General features: G+C 36.1%; 1 protein-coding gene across 2 annotated transcripts in view; it reads left to right on the top strand.

The window, feature by feature from the left end:
• ME2 (malic enzyme 2) overlaps window positions 1-19,689 on the top strand; it is a 77,216-nt gene that overhangs the window by 1,080 nt on the left and 56,447 nt on the right. For both annotated transcript variants that reach the window (XM_057504185.1, XM_036918585.2), the window contains exon 2: window positions 12,253-12,372. In XM_057504185.1, the coding sequence (XP_057360168.1) occupies window positions 12,265-12,372 (108 nt within the window). In that variant the 5' untranslated portion in view covers window positions 12,253-12,264. The remainder of the gene's footprint in view (window positions 1-12,252; window positions 12,373-19,689) is intronic.

Genomic DNA, 19,689 nt, shown 5'->3' on the forward strand with positions numbered 1-19,689 from the left:
GTGTGTGTGTGTGTGTGTGAGTGTGTGTGTGTGATCTCCTTCGGCAGGGATGAACTGTGTGTGTGTGTGTGAGAGTGTAATCTCCTTCGGCAGGAATGAACTAGTGTGTGTGTGTGTGTGTGTGTGTGTGTGTGTTCGTTTTTCGCTTCGAAGGAAGTTTGTTGGAACTAGAAAGTTGTAAGATTGGAACGGTTCTGTCCTTGAGTGAAATGGCATCTTTGGAAAGTGACTGGCAGGTGTTTGTTTGACGCTGATGATAACCATCTCTGCATTTGACTTCCTTGGTTCCAGAGATACTCCTAAAAAACTTAGGTTGCCTTTTTGAGAAGCCAAGTAAAAACAAAAAATCTCAACATAAGCGCTTCCTCACAAACCGTGTTATATGTTTCCTTTACCTTCCTAATGCTTGTGACAGTTACATATAAACAAAGCAATTAATAGCATTATTTTAGTGTTGCAATTGATTAAAACAGTAGAAGCATGTATTAATTGTTAATTGTGGGTTGAGCACTGTTCTTTACATGAATTATCAAAATAATGCTTTGAGGTTGGTAGTGTTATTAAATCCAGTTTACAAAATGAAGGAACTAAGGCTTAGAAAGATTAAGTAACTTGCCCAAGATCACAGGTTTTAAGCGGCAAAGCCCAGATTCAAATTCAGGCAATTTAATTCATAGCTTCCAGTCCCCTCTTAACGGTGTATGCTCCTTCAGCATTGCTCATGCTGTTAGGCTGATGGCAGTGTTGAACTCATAAGTTTTGATGTTTAGTTACCAAGAATTCTGGAAGAGAAGAAACATTCACACACACCACCCCCATATATATAGTCATATGTGTGTGTATATACACACACATGTGCACATATATATACACACACATGTGCACACACACACTAGTTATAGTAATTATACAAAGGGTATACTATTCTCTATATAATCTAAATGTGAATAATCTATTGTGTAAATACTATAGTTGTGTTACATGTTGCTGTGTTACATGGTTTGCAAAAGTACAGAAGAAACAGTTTAATTCTTCTAGTATTGGTCCTTTAAATAATCAACTTTGAGCACTGATTTGTAATCTCTTTTTAACTCTTTTATGGCAGTTATAAAGATTTAATTACAGGTCATGCATAGAGGCCAGAAATGCTGGTAAAATCTTTATCATACACTAATAGGAAATGTTGGGCTATGCTTTTGTAGAATTTCTTCATTTTCTTGAAAATTAAAACCTACTCTTTCTCAGTAGTTATCCCTGGTAAAGAACTGCTTACAGGCTTCACCCTTAGAATGTATTTATGTATAATGTTTTTGTCTTTTAATGTATTTGTTATGAAATCACATTTAAAAATTCATGAAGGAAAAACTCATTTATCATTTGAGAATTTCTTTGGCATATTAACTCCTATAATGCTGTTCATGCATAACTTGTATTTGATTTCATATAAAAGAAAACTGTTCTGAACTACATTTTATATTAAGTTAAACTAAAATAAATTGTAATTTTTGTTGGTGAATTTCAGACAAACAACAGCCACATTTCAAAACAGAAATAACACTAAAACCTATAGTTGTTTACTAAGGATCAATGTTAGAGGACAAAATTCATATTAAATATAAAAATTACTCTACATTTGATTTTATAGGAAGGTAACTTATTAAAAGTTAACTATTTTATTTAAAAGTCATTTTGATTATATGGCTGAATATTATACCTCTGATCAATATATATAACTTTCAAAAGTAATGAAAAACACATTGATTCTTTAGATATTGTTTAGGATGGCATTTGATGTTGCTTGGATCTGTATGCACCCAAATTCTCATTCTTGTCCTAGACGTTTAATTTGAAATAGTTTAAAGAAGTGCTGCCATGATTATCCTCATAATAGGTCCTGTTTATCATCCCCATTTGAGTGATGAGAGAAGACTGCAGCTCTCACTCAGGATATTGTGACTTACTCTGACTTATTCAAGATCACAGCCCTAGTAATGGCAAACCCAGGGTTTAAATCCAGTGGGTGATTTTAGAGCTTGCCTTTGACCATTCTGCTAGACTGCTTGGATATGTATTTTATTGAATAAACCTTCAGGTCAAGTAGTCAAGTTCTCTACTATGATGAAAGGGGTTAATACTTTATATATATGTGTCACTTTTACCACACACAACTCTGCAAAATAAAGTTTCTGCTCCATATTGAAGGGAGAAGTGACACTTCTAAGTCAGTTGTTCCCAGACTTTTGAACTTGATGAGCAAGTGTAAAAAAAAGTGTGTGGGTTGGAGGGTAGTTGGGACCAGACAAAAGACCACGATCTGTCAAGTTTAAGGACCTCTTTAAAAACTACAGCAATCTCCCATCCCTATCCTTTCATAGAAGAAAGGACATTTTACCACCAAAAAGTTAGGAAGATCATAATGACAACATGAAAACAAAGACAATAAATTTAGTATTATGAAAAACTATATTACATTGTCCTAGTTTTTCTCATTTGGTCACAGATCAGTGTAAAATGTGTCGCAGACTCTCAGAGACCATTTGGGAATGCCTGGGTGACACAACTGATTCCAAACAGGTAATTAGCTGAGTCGAGATTCAAACTCAAGTCTGTCTGACCGCAGGGCTTGTGCTCATTGCCACCAAGTCATGACCTCTCTCTAACTCAGTCTCCAGTGCATTGACCTCCTTTCTGCTCCCAAGAAGAGTGCCAGGGAAAGTAGTCTCTAGCAGCCAGTGGCCTAGCAGTTTCAGTCCCAGTCCAGAGAGTAAGTTCCACTGCCTCCCAGGGCAAGGCATATGAATGATGCACCAGGCGAGAAACCATCACGTCTCAGTATCTAAGAAACCCTCAAGTAAGCAGCTTGATTTTACAGATTTATTAAAAATTAGAAGCCCCACTTTTTATTTCCTGTTTTTCACTTATTTTTATAGTTCTTTTTCTATAATATCTTATAATATAAAGAGTTAGGTGTGGGTTTTTACCATTTTACTTTGTTGCCTCTTGCCTGCATAAAACTTACCTGTCAGTTTGTCTGTCTCTTGGTCCTTGGTTCTCATTTTGACATTGTTTTTTTCCCTTGAGTTATTTTTGTTACTTATACCTATTTGTTTTAAAGACGCTATAAAAACTATTCTTACATTTTCTTTTATTCCTTATCACTTAATAGACTAATAATTTGATATACCTATGTTTTAAAGACACTAAAAATTACTCTTATATTTTATTTTATTCTTTATCACATAGTAGAATAATAATTTGATGTAACATTTACTCTTTAAGTTTAATTATAATGCTTTTTTGCATCTATTCTCATTTGATCATCACAATTATCTGTAAGGAAGATTTGACAGGTAGTGTTATCCATATTATACAGACTAAATTCAGTATTTCATAGAAGCAGAATTTTAACCAGGAGCTGAAATAGAGGATTTCGCATATTTGAATGGTTATCTTAGTAAGTTAACTACTGAAAGGAAAAACTCTTTCATCCTACTTACAGACTCGATTCTCATGGACACCACATGTAGGGTATTTTTCCCCAACACCCGGCAATTCTCCAGTTCTCAGCAGACACCAGCTGGATGTGCTACAATTAAATTGATTCTGAAATCTATGTGGAGATAGTTTTAAGATCCCACAGGTTAAGGGCTCCGTCCCAAAAGACTGCCCCCATATCAGATGCCAATCACAAGTCCCAGGTGGTGACCTGTACTTCTGACCAACACTGTAAGTTGAGGCTTCCTATACCCACTTCCTCAGGTTCAGTAATTCACTATAATGGCTCAAAGAACTCTGGGAAACACTTACATGGGTTGCTCATTCATTGTAAAAGGATGCAATTCAGGAACAGACGGTCGAAGAAATGGAGAAATGCACCTAACTAGGTATGGGTTGGAGGAGGGCATGGAGCTTCCTTGCCATCTCAGAGCACGCTACCCCTCAGCACCTAGATGTGTTCACCAACCTGAAAGTTCATCAGATCTCTTTGTTCAAGAGTTTTTACAGACCTTGATCTCCAGCCTGCTGTCTCCCTGTCTGCACCCCTTCCCAGAGGTCCTGGAGTGAGGCTGAAAATTCCTACTCTTTAATCACTGGGTGTTCTGGTAACCAGCACCATCCCAAGGCTAAGTAGTGGCCCTAGCCTAAGTCACCTCCTTAGCACAAACTCAGGAATACTCGAAAGGGGCTCCTTATGAATGACAGAAGATAACTCCTATTGTTCAGGAAATACCCAGGATTTTTAGGAGCTCTGTGCCATGAACTGGGGACAAAAACCATATATATTTATTATAACACAAGTACTATCAGATTGTCCTTGATTTTAAATGAAATAAATGGTATTCCATACTATTTTAGATTTGCCTACCTCACCAGTATACTGCAATACCAATCTTATACAAAAGTTGTAATTGTGATAAATAAAGGTGTCACTCCTGAAAGACCACACAAACATATGATCAGTGTAACTTTCATCTTCTGTCTCTTTAAATTTTATTTTGAAACAATTTGAAAGGCTTAGTTATATATATCATACCTCTTGGCCCCTTAATACTTCACTGTGTATTTTCAGAACAAGAATATTTCTTACATATAATTATCAAATTTAGAAAATTTTTAATGATATAATACTTTTATGTAAGCTACATTGTATCTTCCAGTTTGGCCAGTTGTCCCAGTAATACCCTTCATAGCATTTTGGGGGATCAGATTGTGCATTTAGTTGTCATACATATTTAGTTTTCTTTAACTGGCAGTAGTCGCTTAGTGTTTGTCTTTTGTGACATTAACTTTTTTTTTTTGAGAGGGCATCTCTCATATTTATTGATCAAATGGTTGTTAACAACAATAAAATTCTGTATAGGGGACTCAATGCACAATCATTAATCAACCCCAAGCCTAACTCTCAGCAGTCTCCAATCTTCTGAAGCATAACGAACAAGTTCTTACATGGTGAACAAGTTCTTACATGGTGAATAAGTTCTTACATGGTGAACAGTGCAAGGGCAGTCATATCACAGAAACTTTCGGTTTTGATCACGTATCATGCACTATAAACAATCAAGTCAAATATGATTATTCATTTGATTTTTATACTTGATTTATATGTGAATCCCACATTTATCCCTTTTTTTTTTAATAAAATGCTGAAGTGGTAGGTAGATGCAAGATAAAGGTAGAAAAGATAATTTAGTGCAATAAGAGGGCAAATGTAGATTATCAGATCTGTGCCTATAGACTAAGTATTAATCCAAGCTAGACAAGGGCAACAAAACATCCACGGATGCAGAAGATTTCTCTCAAAACGGGGGGTGACGTTCTAAGCCTCACCTCTGTTGATCCCCAATTTCTCACCTGATGGCCCCCCTGCGACTGTGCCTGTCTTGGGTCGTTCCTCCCTTGAGGAATCTTACCCATCTCTGGCTAACCAGCCGTCTTCCAGGGCCATACAGGGAAATGTAAAGTTGGTAAGTGAGAGCAATATTCTTTGAAAAGGTTAGCTTTTTACTTCTTTGCAGATTTATGCCCTGTGGCTTCTATGCCCAGCATTTGTGTGACATTAACATTTTTGAAGAAGAAAATGATCAGTTATTTTGTGGTATTCTCTCACGATTTTACCACTTTCTACTCCCCACCCGCCTACCATAACCCTCCTCCATAGTAACTACCAGTCACTACTCAGTGTCTCTGAATCTACTGCTTTTTGTTTATTTTGTTTTGTTTTTAGATACCACAAGTAAATGAAATCATATAGTATTTGTCTTAATCCACCAGGCTTTTTTCACTTAGCATACTACCCTCTAAGTCCATCCATATTGTCTCAAAGGGAAAGATTTTTCTTTTTTATGACTGAATAATATTCCACTCTGTATAAGTACCACATCTTTATCTACCCATCTACTGGTGGATACTTTGGTTACTTCCATATCTTGGCCGTTGTAAATAATGTGGCAATAAACAGGGTGCATATATCTTTTCAAATCAGTGACTTTGTTTTCTTCTGGTAAATTCCTAGAAATGGAGTTACTGGGTCATATGATATTTCTATTTTTCGTGTTTTGAGGAACCTGCCTACAGCTTTTCAGAATGGCCACGCCAATTTACATTCCCACCAATAGTTAGGAGGGCTCCCTTTTCTCCACATCCTTGCGAACACTTGTTATTTTTTGTCTTTTGGATGTTGGCCATTCTAACTGATGTAAGGTGATATCTCATTGAGGTTTTAATTTGCGTCTTCCTGATGACTAGTGATGTGGAGCATCTTTTCTTCTACCTGTTGGCCATCTGAATTTCTTCTTTGGAAAAATATCTGTTCAGTTCCTCCACCCATTTTTTGATAGGATTGTTTGTTTTTTGGGTGTTGAGGCATATGAGTTCTTTATATATTTTGGATGTTAACCCCTTACTGGATAAGTCATTCACAAATATATTCTCCCATACTGTGTGGGATCTTGATGGTAGTTTTGTTGTTGATGAGGATGTTTTTTGCTGTACAGAAGCTTTTAATTTGATGTAGTTCCATTTGCTCATTTTTTATTTCATTTCCCTTGCCCTGGGATATGTGTCCAGGAAAAAACTTCTCACACTTCTGTTCAAGAAATTTTTGCCTGCTTTCCTCTAAGAGTTTTATGGTTTCATGTCTTATATTTAGGTCTTTAATCCATTTGAGTTTACTTTTGTGTTTGGGGTTAGATGGTAATCCAGTCTCACTCTCTTACATGTAGTTGTCCAGTTTTCCCAACACTGTTTATTAAAGAGACTGTCTTTTCTCCATTGTATATTCAGGATTCCTTTATCATATATTAATTGACCGTACATGTGTGGGTTTATATGTGGGCTTTTTATTATGTTCCATTGATCTATGGGTCTGTTCTTGTACCAGTACCATACTGTTTTGATTACTGTAGTTTTGTGGTAGAGCTTGAAGTCACTGAGCATAATACCCCCAGCTTTGTTCTTCTTTCTCAAGTTTGCTTTGGCTATTTGGGGTCTTTTGTGGTTCCATATGAATTTTAAAACTATTTATTCCAGTTTGTTGAGAAATGTTGTTGGTATTTTGATAGGGATTGCATTGAATCTATAAATTGCTTTGGGTAGGATGGCCAGTTTGACAATGTTCTTCCTATCCATGAGCATGGGATGGATTTCCATGTATTTCTGTCTTCTGTCATTTCTTTTGTTAGTGTCTTATAGTTTTCACAGTACAGGTTTTTCACCTCCTTGGTGAGGTTTATTCTTGGGTATTTATTCATTTTGATGCAATTGTAAATGGAATATTTAAAAATTTTTCTCTTACAGTTTCTTGTTAGTATATAGGAATGCAACAGATTTCTGTGTATTAATTTTGTATCCTGCAACTTTGCTGAATCCAGTTATTCTAATAGTTTTTTGGTGGGGTCTTTAGGGTTTTCTATATATAACATAGTATCATGTTATCTGCAAATAGTGACAGTATTACTTCTTTCTTACCAATTTGGATGCCTTTTATCTCTTTGTAGTTTTATGATTGCCATGGCTAGGACCTCCAGTACTATGTTGAATAAAAGTGGTGAGAGTGGACATCCTTGCCCTTGTTGCTGATTTTAGAGGAAAAGCTCTCAGCTTTTTGCTACTGAGTATGATACTAACTGTAGGTTTGTAATATATGGCCTTTGTTACATTGAGGTATGTTCCTCTGTACCCATTTTGCTGAGAGTTTTAATCATGAATGCATGTTGAATTTTTTCAAATGCTTTTTCAGCATCTATTGAGATCATACAGTTTTTATCCATTTTTTTGTTAATGTGGTCACGCTGATTGATTTATAGATATTGTACCATCCTCGCATCCCTTGAATAAATCCCACTTGGTCGTGATGGATGATCCTTTCTATGAATTTTTTAATTTGGTTTGCTAATATTTTGTTGAGGATTCTTGTATATATGTTCATCAGGCATCTTGGTTTGTAATTTTCTTTTTTTGTAGTGTCTTTGGTTTTGGTATTATTGTGATTCTGGCCTCATAGAATGAGTTTGAAAGTATTCCCTCATCTTCTACATTTTGGAATATGTTAAAAATAATTGGCATTAATTCTTTTTTAAATGTTTGGTAGAATTGAGCTGTGAAGTCATCTGGTTCTGGTATTTTGTTTGTTGGGAGTTTTTGATTGCCAGTTCAATTTTATTACTGGTAATTGGACTACTCAGATTTTCTGTTCCTCCTGGTTCTTGGAATGTTGTACTTTTTTAGGAATTTGTCCATTTCTTCTATGTTATAGTTTTTTGGCATATAATTTTTCATAGAATTCTCTAACAACTCTTTGTATTTTTGTTGTATTCATTGTGATTATTCTTTTTTCATTTCTGACTGTCCTCTCTCTTTTTCTTGATAAGTCTGGCTAGGGGTTTGTGTATTTTGTTTGTCTTCTCAAAGAACCAGCTTTTGTTCTCATTGATTTTTTTTCTATTTTATTCTCTATTTTATTGATTTCTTCTCTGATCTTTCTTATGTCCCTCCTTACACTAACTGGGTTTCATTTGTTCTTCTTTTTCTTGTTTCTTTAGTTGTGAGTTTAGACTCTTTATGTGGGCTTGTTCTTTTTTCTTGAGGTAAGCCTGTATTGCTATGTACTTCCCTCTTAGAACCGCTTTTGCAGCGTCCCACATATTTTGAACTGTTGTATTTTTTTTCTTTTCATTTTTCTTCATGTATTGCTTGATTTCTTCTTTGATCCATTGATTATTTAGAAGCATGTTGTTTAGTCTCCGTGTATTTGTGGATTTTTTGTGTAGTTTTAGTTTCATACCATTGTGAACTGAGAAGATGCCTGATAAAATTTTAATCTTTTTAAATTTATTAAGGCTCTTTTTGTGTCCTAATATGTGATCTCTTCTGGAGAATGTTCCATGTGTACTTGAGGAAAATAGGTATCGTGTTGCTTTTGGATGGAATGTTCCAAATACAACTGTTAAGTACATCTGCTCTAGTGTGTTGTTCAGTGCCTCTGTTTCCTTATTTTCTGTCAGGTTGATCTGTCCATTGATGTAAGTAGGGTGTTAAAGTCCCTTAATATGATTGAATTGCAATCTGTTTCTCCCTTTAGTTCTGTTAGTGTTTGTTTTACATATTTAGGTGCTCCTATGTTGGGTGCATGGATATTTATAATTGTTGTATTCTCTTGTTGGACTGATCCCTTTATCATTATGTAATGTCCTTCTTTGTCTTTTGTTACTTTCTTTCTTTTGAAGTCTGTTTTGTCTGATTTAAGTACTGCTATTCCTGCTTTTCTCTCCCTATTATTTGTATGAAATATCTTTTTCCGTCCCTCCATTTTCAGTCTGTGTATGGCCCAGGTCTAAAATGAGTTTCTTGTAGGCAGCATATACATTGATCTTGTGCCTTTATTTTTGCTACCCTATGTGTTTTGATTGGTGCATTCAGTCTACTTACATTTAAGGTAGTCATTGATAGGTATGTACTTATTGCCATTTTGTTCATTGTTTTCTGGTTGTTTTTATAGTTCCTCTTGTTCCTTTTTTCCTCTCATATTCTTCACTTGTTATCTGATAGTTTTCTTTAGTGTTTTTATTGGGTATCTTTTTTAAAATTTTTTGTATCTCTATTATAGCTTCAGGTTTGTGGTTACCATAAGGTTCTTAGTTTCCTAAGTGTGATAGTCTATATCAAGTTGATGATCACTGTATTTTGAACACACTCTAAAAGTACCTCTTTTAAATTTATCTTCCTCCTCCACACTTATTAGATGTCATAATCTGCATTTTTTGTGTATCCCTTGACTGATTTTGTGAATAGTTGATTTTACTTCTTTGGGTTTTTTTTTTTTCTTTTTTAAAATCTATACTTAGTAATTGGTCTCCTGCCATTTCTGTGAGTTTATTTTCACTGATAAAAAATATTTAGGCTTAAGAACATTTCTCTCTTCAAAAGTCCCTTCAGCATACCCTGTGGAATTAGTCTAATGGTAGTGAATTCTTTTAACTTTATCTGGGAAACGGTTAATCTCTCCTTCAATTCTGAGTGATAACCTTGCTGGGTAGAGAATTCTTGGTTGAAGGTTCTTCTGTTTCAATACATTAAATATTTCATGCCACTCCCTTCTGGCCTCTAAGTTTCTGCTAATAAATCTGCTGATAGCCTTATGTGGTTTCCTTTATAGGTAACTGTCTGCCTCATTCTTTCTGCTTTCAGTATTCTCTCTCTACCTTTCATATTTGCTATTTTAATTACTATATGTCTTGGCATTATCTTCCTGGGGTTCCTTTTGTTAGGGACTGTCTGTGCTTCCAGCAAGTGGGTGTCTATTTCCTTACCCAAACTAGGGAAGTTTTCAGCAATTATTTCTTCAAAGAGACTTTTTCTACTTATTTTTCTCTCTCTCTTCTCCTTCTGGTACACCTATTATGTGAATATTGTTTCAATTGGAATTGTCACACAGCTCTTTTAGCACCCCATCATTTTTAGAGATTATTTTTTCTCTTGATTCCTTAACTTCATTGTTGTCCTCTTCTCTAATTTCATCTCATTGATTGTGTCCTCTATTTGCAGCAATCTATTATTCATTCTCTTGCATTTTTCATTTGAGTTAATATATTCTTCAGCTCTGAGTAGCTCGTTTTCAAATTTTCTGTTTCTTTGTTGAAGTTCTCACTGAGATCATCAATTCTTTTCTGCATATCTGAGGATATGTTTGTTATGTTGGAATCTTTTTCAAGAAGATTGGTGATCTCTGTTTCATTTAGCCCTCTTTCTGATGTCTTATCCTGTTCTTCTGTTTGGAACATATTTCTCTGCCTCCTCATTTTGTTGTGTTTCTGTGTTTCTTCCTTTGTGTTAGATCCACAATGCTTCCTGGTCTAGAATGTAATGGCTTCATGAAGTGGGTGTCCTGTGTTGCCCAGAAGCTAAAGACCTTGCTCACCAGTGTCTGGTTCTCCTTTGCAGTGGAGCTGCAGTTTCTCTTGGTGGGCAGTGGCTGGTCTCAGTCAACAGTGGCTGACAGCTCCCTCTGTGCCCCTTGTGAGCGCTGTGGAGGTTCTGCAGTGAATGTTGTGGGCAGGGCTTCCGTCTGCCTGCAGGGCAGCAATGGCAGCAGGGCTGGGCCCCCAGTGAGGAAGAAGGAGCTTTTGGAACTGGCCCCTGCCAGCACCTTTGCAGTTGGGCTGAGAGAAGGCCAGGAAAACTGGGAAGGCCTCCCTCTTCCTGCCAGGCAGCAAAGTCTTACCACTACTGGGCAAAGTGGGCCAGGTGGGCAACCTGTGCAGGGAAACATCTTGGGGCTGAGCCATCAGCAAGGGGGATGGAATATTTGGGCCTGACTCCTGCAAGCACCTGACCAGTTGGTCTGAGGGAGGGCTGAGGAAGCATCATCCACCTACCCTTTTTCCTCCCTCCAACCACTCCTCTAACACTCTTCCCATTGCTGGTAAATTGTTCAAACTGCCGCCTCTGTGTTGAGTCTCAGCAGGACCAACAAGTGCCTGTCCTCCACAAGTGACAGGAGTCTGAGCCTCTCCAAGTGCTCCAGCTCTCTGGTGTCCAGCCCTGTTAATCAACAAAGCCCAGTGCAATGTGGATTCATGTTCCCAGAGCAGATCTAGGGCCAGGTGTGCAGGATTTCTGAGTGCTTATCCCCTCACCACTCCATTCCTCTTCTTTCTGTTTATGGACTGGGGAAGGGCTTGGGTCCTGCTCAGTCACGGTTCTGCCACTTTACCCTTCTCTGTGTGGGCTGCTCATCTTCACCAGGTGTAGATCGTCTGTTCTGCAGCCTTGAGGTTTTCAGGGTTAGTTGTATTTCCTGTAGTTGGTACCTTGGTTTGTGTGTAGGAGGAGGTTTCCACCTTGCCTTCCTACTCCATCTTTTCCTAAGCTCCTCCCCTAAGAAGCCTAGATGTCACCTTGTTTCTTAACCTTTCAATTTCTTTCATAAGTAGGAGATACATACCTTGGCACACTTGTGTGAATAGAGAAAAGGTAAATGTTTAGCACACTAGAGTTAGTAATACATAAAGAGTAGCAATGATTATTATCCAAGGACTCAGGAGTGTTGTCAGGAAAAGTCTTGGCCTCCATCTTATTGCTACTCTTACAACCTTCCTTATTTGCTCATTACAGCCTGTAGAAGCATAAATGTATTTTGAAAAAGCCTTTTTGTGTTTGGAAAGGTGAGCTTTCTAAATCTGCTTTAGAAAACTGATACCTGATGTACATACAGTACTGTAATATGTGTCTCATCAGTGCTTTTGTTTATCCCAGGTGAAAGAAAAGATGTTGTCCCGGTTAAGAATAGCTGCCACTCCCTGTACACTGGTATGTCGTTATCTGCACACAAAAGAGAAGGGCAAGCCACTTATGTTGAACCCAAGAACAAATAAGGTTAGTAAAATTAAAACTAACACATTTTTTTTCTTTCTGGTAAGTATTTGATACATATTTGGACTGTTAAAAGTATTAAATTTTTGTATTTTGTAGCTTTACACGAAAACTATTCAGAAATGTTTGCTTTTTCTGCATGAGCTTTTCACTTTTCTGTACAGGGCAAGAATCATGGCTTCTTTATATCTGCCAAATTTCGCCCCTCACAGCTTCTGCCACCAGAAAAGGATTGACTTTATTTCCTACTTCTAGCTCAAAAAAAAATTCTCAGAATAGCAGGCTGGGTAGAACTTTTGGCCAGATGTGGAATATTTAGATTTACCTAGCTCACATCAGGTACTCATCCTCCAATCAGATGAGCCCTTGGAAGATGGGATCAAAATTGTGAAATAAAATTTTGTCTAACCTCCACCCCATCTTCACCCAGCTTTTGGACACACATCATTGCACACAAATGATTTTTCCCATTAAGCATACTATTGCTTCAAAGGAGAGAGATCTCTGGCCCTTTTTACACTGTTATGTGCAGAAGTGATGGGCAAAATTGAAAACTAGTCTTGCCTTTATTCTTTATGCACACTTTATTACTTATGCACAGTGGGCAGATCCCTGACTCTTTTTTTAGTGGCAATATTAAATAGTAAGTAAGCATAATTCTGGAAAGATTTCTTACAAGAAGCTTGTGAGATGATACATTGGGTTTATTATAATATGTGCAATTTATCTTTTGAGAAAGGTGCATTCAGATTAAGGTATGATACATTTTAAAACAACAGTCATCACAAATTTATCATTCCCATTTGTTTCCCATTATGAGTGGGAAATAATTGTATAGTATGATATGTTTTGAGGAGTTTCAGGACTATGAAGGGAAATTTGACCAAGGATCACAAAGAAAGCCTCATCTTGTTGATTTGTGGTACCTATCATCTAAAGAGAATTCAGCAGGCAGTTAGTGAATTAAATGTAGCTTAATGAAGGATATTCGAATCCTCTCTTGTTTTTTGCCTCACCTCCCTAAATCTTGCTTGCTCTTTAAGATGCAGCCCATTCAGAATCCAGTTCTTGGGTACAGCCTTTTCATACCACCATAGACTGGGATAATTGCTCTCTTCTCTGAAACCCTGTAGCAGTTTAATCTTCCTGTTCCTATGGCAAATAATATGTGTGGCTCTGTACTCCTTTTCATGTCTTAAGCTGTCATTGAAATAACTGATAGTATTTACATTTCATGAATTATATGATTTAATTCATGATAATATGAATTAATGATTTTATGGTATTTCTATTTTTAGTTCCTTTTGGGCAGGGATCATTCAAATTTCTTTGTTTCTTATACAGTGCCACAGGTTTAGTAAACATTTGTTAAATGTTAGTTTTATATTTATCCTCATAGAAACTGCTTAAAATCTATCTTGGAGGGGGTCTCAAGAAATTTGTAAAATACATTGTGGCAAATTAATATTAAGGAGAAGGATAAGCTAAAATGCATTACAGTATTTCCATAAAGAAAATAAATTCTAATGCTCTGGTCTTCTGAAATCTCTAAGGTTGGATAGTATCTGTATGATTACCTCATTGAAGGACCACTTCTGGAAATCCCTTAAGCATCAGGAAGAGTTTTTTTGTCGTGTTTGTTTAAGGAGGAATATAGAGTAGTGATTCCCAACTTGAGAGTCGTGAACTCCTTGGGGACTTACCATGTAAAGAAATCAGGTTGTGCTTTAGACATTATAGACTAACAATTTTTTGCATATTTGTAAATACTGTTTTAAATGTATGTTGCTGCTGTAATTCGTAAAAGTGATTAAAAGTAGTACTGAAATATTAATCTTTAATTGTATGTCTGTAATCACTAACTATTGAAGTTGTATACCTGTTGTTATGTCTGTAAAACTTTTATATTGCAGTAAACATAATGCACACTTTATTCTAACCATTTATTTATTTTTGCAATAAAAGAACATAATCTTGGAACATAAAGACCATCCTAAACATGCATCAAATATAGGAACCCGTAAAGAAAAAGATTATTAAAAATGCCTTGGTAACAATTCAATGCCTCTGTACAGGGTAAATGATCACAAAATTAAAAGATAACAAAGAAAGGAGAAAAAAAATTTGTAAAATATAAAACAAAGGGCTTAGATGTAAAATATTAAAAGTTTCTACAAATCCATTTTTATTGAAGTATAGTTGATCTACAATTTTATATTGGTTTCAAGTATACAGCACAGTGGTTTCAACAGTTACCCATATTATTAAATCCTCACCCCCACTAGTGCATTTACTATCTATTAACATCTGAAAGATGTTACAGAACCATTGACTATATTCTCTATGCTGAATTTCCATCCACCTGACCAATTTATATTATGATTGAGATTTTTATGCCCCTTACCCCCTTACCCACCCACCTCAACCCCTCCCCCATGGTAACTACCAGTCACTTCTCAGTGTCTCTGACTCTACTGCTGTTTTGTTCATTTTATTTTGTTTTGTTTTTAGATTCCACAAGTAAGTGAAATCCTATGGTATTTGTCTTTCTCCACCTGGCTTATTTCACTTAGCATACTACCTTCTAGGTCCATCCATGTTGTCTCAAATGAAAGAATTTCTTTTTCTTTTATGGCTTAATAATCCATAATGTATATGTACCATATCTTCTTTATCCATTCATCTATTGATGAACACTTTGGTTGCTTCCATATCTTGGCTGTTGTAAATAATGTTGCGATAAACATAGGAGTGCATATGTCTTTTTGAATCCGGGAATTTGTTTTCTTCTGGTAAATTCCTAGAAGTGGAGTTACTGGAACAAATGGTATTTCTATTTTTAGTGTTTTGAGGAACCTGCCTACAGCTTTCCAGAGTGGCCATGCCAATTTAAATTCCCACCAGCAGTGTAAGAGGGCTCCCTTTTCTCCACATCCTTAACCAACACTTGTTATTTCCTGTCTTTTGGATGTTGGCCATCCTAACTTAATGTGAGGTGATAATGTCATTGTGGTTTTGATTTGTATTTCCCCAATGAGTGATGTGGAGCATCTTTTCATGTGCCTGTTGGCCATCCGTATTTCTTCTTTGGAAAAATGTTCAGGTCCTCTGCCCATTTTTTGTTAGGATTGTTTGTTGGGATATTGAGGCATATGAGTTCTTTATATATTTTGGATGTTAACCCCTTATCAGATAAGTCATTCACAAATATATTCTCCCATACTGTGTGGGATGGTGATGGTAGTTTTGTTGTTGTTGATGGTGTTCTTTGCCGTACAGAAGCTTTTAGTTTTATATAGTCCCACTTGTTCATTTTTTATTTCATTTTCCTTGCCCTGGGATATGTGTTCAGAAAAAAAATTGCTCATGTTTCTGTTCAAGAAATTTTTGCTTACTTTCCTCTTAAGAGTTTTATGGTTTCATGTCTTAAATTTAGGTCTTTAATCCATTTTGAGTTTAGTTTTGTATTTGGGGTTAGATGGTAATCCAGTCTCATTCTCTTGCATGTAGTTGTCCAGTTTTCCCAACACCACTTATTGAAGAGACTGTCTTTGCCCAATTGTATATTCAGGGCTCCTTTATAATATATTAATTGACCATATCTGTGTGGGCTTATATCTGGACTTGCTATTCTGTTGATTTGTGGGTCTGTTCTTGAGTTTTGATTACTATAGTTTGTAGTAGCACTTGAAGTCAGTAAACATAATAAATACCCCCAACTTTGTTCTTCTTTCTCAAGATTGCTTTGACTATTTGGGGTCTTTTGTGGTTCCATATGAGCTGTAGGATTATTTGCTCTAGTTCATTTAAAAATGCTATTGGTATTTTGATAGGGATTACATTGAATCTGTAAATTGCTTTGGGCAGGATGACCATTTTGACAATATTAATTCTTCTTATCCATGAGCATGGGGTAGATTTCCATTTATTTGTGTCTTTAATTTCTCTCATGAGTGTGTTGTAGCTTTCAGAGTATAAGTCTTTCACCTCCTTGGTTAGGTTTATTCCTAGGTATTTTATTCTTTTTGATGCAGTTGTAAATGGAATTGTTTTCCTGATTTCTCTTTCTGCTAGTTCATTGTTAGTATATAGGAATGCAACAGATTTCTGTATATTAATTTTGTATCCTGCAACTTTGCTGAATTCAGATTATTAGTTCTAGTAGTTTCGGAGTGGATTCCTCAGCTTTTTTTATGTCCAAGATCATGTCATCTGTAAACAGTGACAGTTTAACTTGTTTCTTGTTGATCTGGATGCCTTTTATTTCTTTGTGTTGTCTGATTGCCATGGCTAGGACCTCCAGTACTATGATGAATTAAAGTGGTGAGAGTGGACATCCTTGTCTTGTTCCCAATCTTAAAGGAAAAACTTTCAGCATTTCACCAACTCAGTATGATGTTAGCTGTGGCTTTGTCACATATGGCCTTTATTATGTTGAGGTATGTTCCCTCTATACCCATTTTGTTGAGAGTCTTTATCATGAATGCATGTTAAATTTTGTCAAATACTTTTTCAGCACAACTTTAACCATTTGAAAGTGTATAATTCATTGATACTCAGCATATTCAGTGTTGTGCATCTACCACCATTGTGTACTTCTAGAACCTCTCATTGCCCAGAATGGAGACCCAGTACCCAGTAAGCAGTCACTTCCCTATCCTCTTCCCTTTCTCAGCACCTGGCAACCACTAAACTATTTTCTGTTCCTATGGATTTACCTGTTCTGGTATAAATATGAAATTCTTTTTTTTTCCCCCTTTTTTTTTTTTTTTATTGAAGGGTAGTTGACACACAGTATTACATTACATTAGTTTCAGGTGTACAACACAGTGATTCAACATTTATATACATGATAATTCTAGGTACCAGCTATCACCATACCAAGTTGTTACAATATTTTGACTATATTCCTTATGCTATACATTACATCCCGGTTACTTATTTATTTTACAATTGGAAGTCTGTTTATATATATATATATATTTTTGTGTGTGTGTGTGTGTGTGAGGGCATCTCTCATATTTATTGATCAAATAGTTGTTAACAACAGTAAATTTCTGTATAGGGGGGTCAATACTCAATGCACAATCATTAATCCACCCCAAGCCTAATTTTCGTCAGTCTCCAATCTTCTGATGCATAACGAACAAGTTCTTACATGGAGAACAAATTCTTACATAGTGAATAAGTTACATGGTGAACAGTGCAAGGGCAGTCATCACAGAAGCTTTCGGTTTTGTTCATGCATTATGAACTATACACAGTCAGTTCAAATATGAATATTCATTTGATTTTTAAACCTGATTTATATGTGGATACCACATTTCTCTATTATTATTATTTTTAATAAAATGCTGAAGTGGTAGGTAGATACGAGATAAAGGTAGAAAACAGAGTTTAGTGTTGTAAGAGAGCAAATGTAGATGATCAGGTGTGTGCCTGTAGACTATGTGTTAATCCGCGCTAGACGAGGGCAATAAACATCCATGTATGCAGAAGATTTCTCTCAGAACATGAGGGGGGAGGTTCTAAGCCTCACCTCTGCTGCTCCTCATTTTCTCACCAGATGGCCCCCTGCGACTGTGCCTGTCTTAGGTTGTTCCTCCCTTGAGGAATCTTACCCGTCTCTGGCTAACCAGTCATCTTCCGGGGCCATACAGGGAAATGTTAAGTTGGTAAGTGAGAGAGAAGCCTTATTGTTTGAAATGGTTAGCTTTTTACTTCTTTGCATATTAATGCCCTGTGGCTTCTATGCCCAGCATTTGTCTTGAGGTGTCTTTACGACTTGGAAGAATTATGATACTCGGTAAATTCGACATGTGGCACGAGTTCTATTTAAAGGTTGTGATTAGGTAGGAAGAAGAAAAGCTATAGAAGTAGCAGGCAGAAGAAAACCTGGGAAGATTGATTATTTCTTTGACATATCTTCTTGTAGAGTAACTTCAGCATGGATAGGTTTTAAACTACTAATTAAATTGTGCACACACATTAACATAATAGAAGTATAGTTACATAACCAAAGCATATCTGTAATTACCAGCCATCTCCAGTGAAACCAAGAAAACCAGTTAGGCACCTTAGGCATTTGTGAAAACTTATCTATGATATGGTGGATATTGTCCAACTGAACTTGAACAGTCTGAGAGAATTCAGATAAATTAGAACAACCCATTCCTGGGGACTGTTCACATCCCATATGTTCTTTTAACAGTATATAGTCTGTGGTTGTAAGATTTTGGAGCGCTACAATTTGCACTTCTCCTAATTCCTGGTTGAGTTCCAACAGTATAGATCCAGTCAAATTTGTTGTTTTACTGTATGCACAGGCCAGCTTAGAGATCTCCTTCATCCTTCCCATGGCAAATCCAGGAACTGGTGGGATGAGTGCATCTACACCTGTGGCAGTGCGTGGATCTTTGTTGGGGTTTTTTTTTTTTTTTTTTTTTTGCTGATCATCTTCTGTCATGAGTCTTCCCGAGAGTGCTGATGTTGGAAGTTCTTTTTCATATCGTATCTTAGTTCATTTTCGGGGTAGCCAAATTAGGCTTTGATCCTCTGTATAAACACAAACACTTTGCCTACACTTTTATTAAATATGAAATTCTTAATGAAAAGTTTTTAACATTCTTATTCTTGAAAGAATTGAACATCATTATGCTAGATCATGAGCATTAGATACTAATTTGCACTCTGCCATTTACCAGCCATGAAACTTCCATACATAATTTAACTAGACCTCAGTTTTCTCACTTAAATAATTTAGGTAATATGCCATATTGAAACATTCAAAGGGCTGTACAAGTTTAAGGTTGGATCTCCTTTTCTCCTCACATTCATTTGACTAACTTTTAAAATAACTTTTTGAAGCTCAACTCTACATACTTTCCTCTAAGAAGTTTTCACTTCCTAATTTGTATCTGTAGCTCTGGTTTTTTAGTTCTCAGTTCTACAGTGGTTTTATTTTTATTTTAAATTTCCCTGACTAGTTCTGTAATTAGTTAACTAATTCAAACGTTTTTGTCATCCTTATTATTTATACAAATAATACTATGACGAGTAAAAGTAAAAATATCACATTCCTACCTCCCCAATATGTCTATTTTAATTTTACCGTGATCCCCTTAGCAGTGTATCTACTTTTAAGGTTGTAATACACAATTTTCATATGCCATTTTACCATTGAGAAAAGTATATTCTAAATAATCTTTATGATGCTTCATAAGCCTTATGATATATGGCTGCATAGTAATTTAGTAGGTAGATTTGAAATCACAGAGACTGAGAGTCCCAGCTTGACCCCTTAATGACTGTGTAATCTTC

The sequence above is a fragment of the Manis pentadactyla genome, chromosome 6 (assembly GCF_030020395.1).
Source record: "Manis pentadactyla isolate mManPen7 chromosome 6, mManPen7.hap1, whole genome shotgun sequence".
NCBI classification, from domain to species: Eukaryota; Metazoa; Chordata; class Mammalia; order Pholidota; family Manidae; genus Manis; species Manis pentadactyla.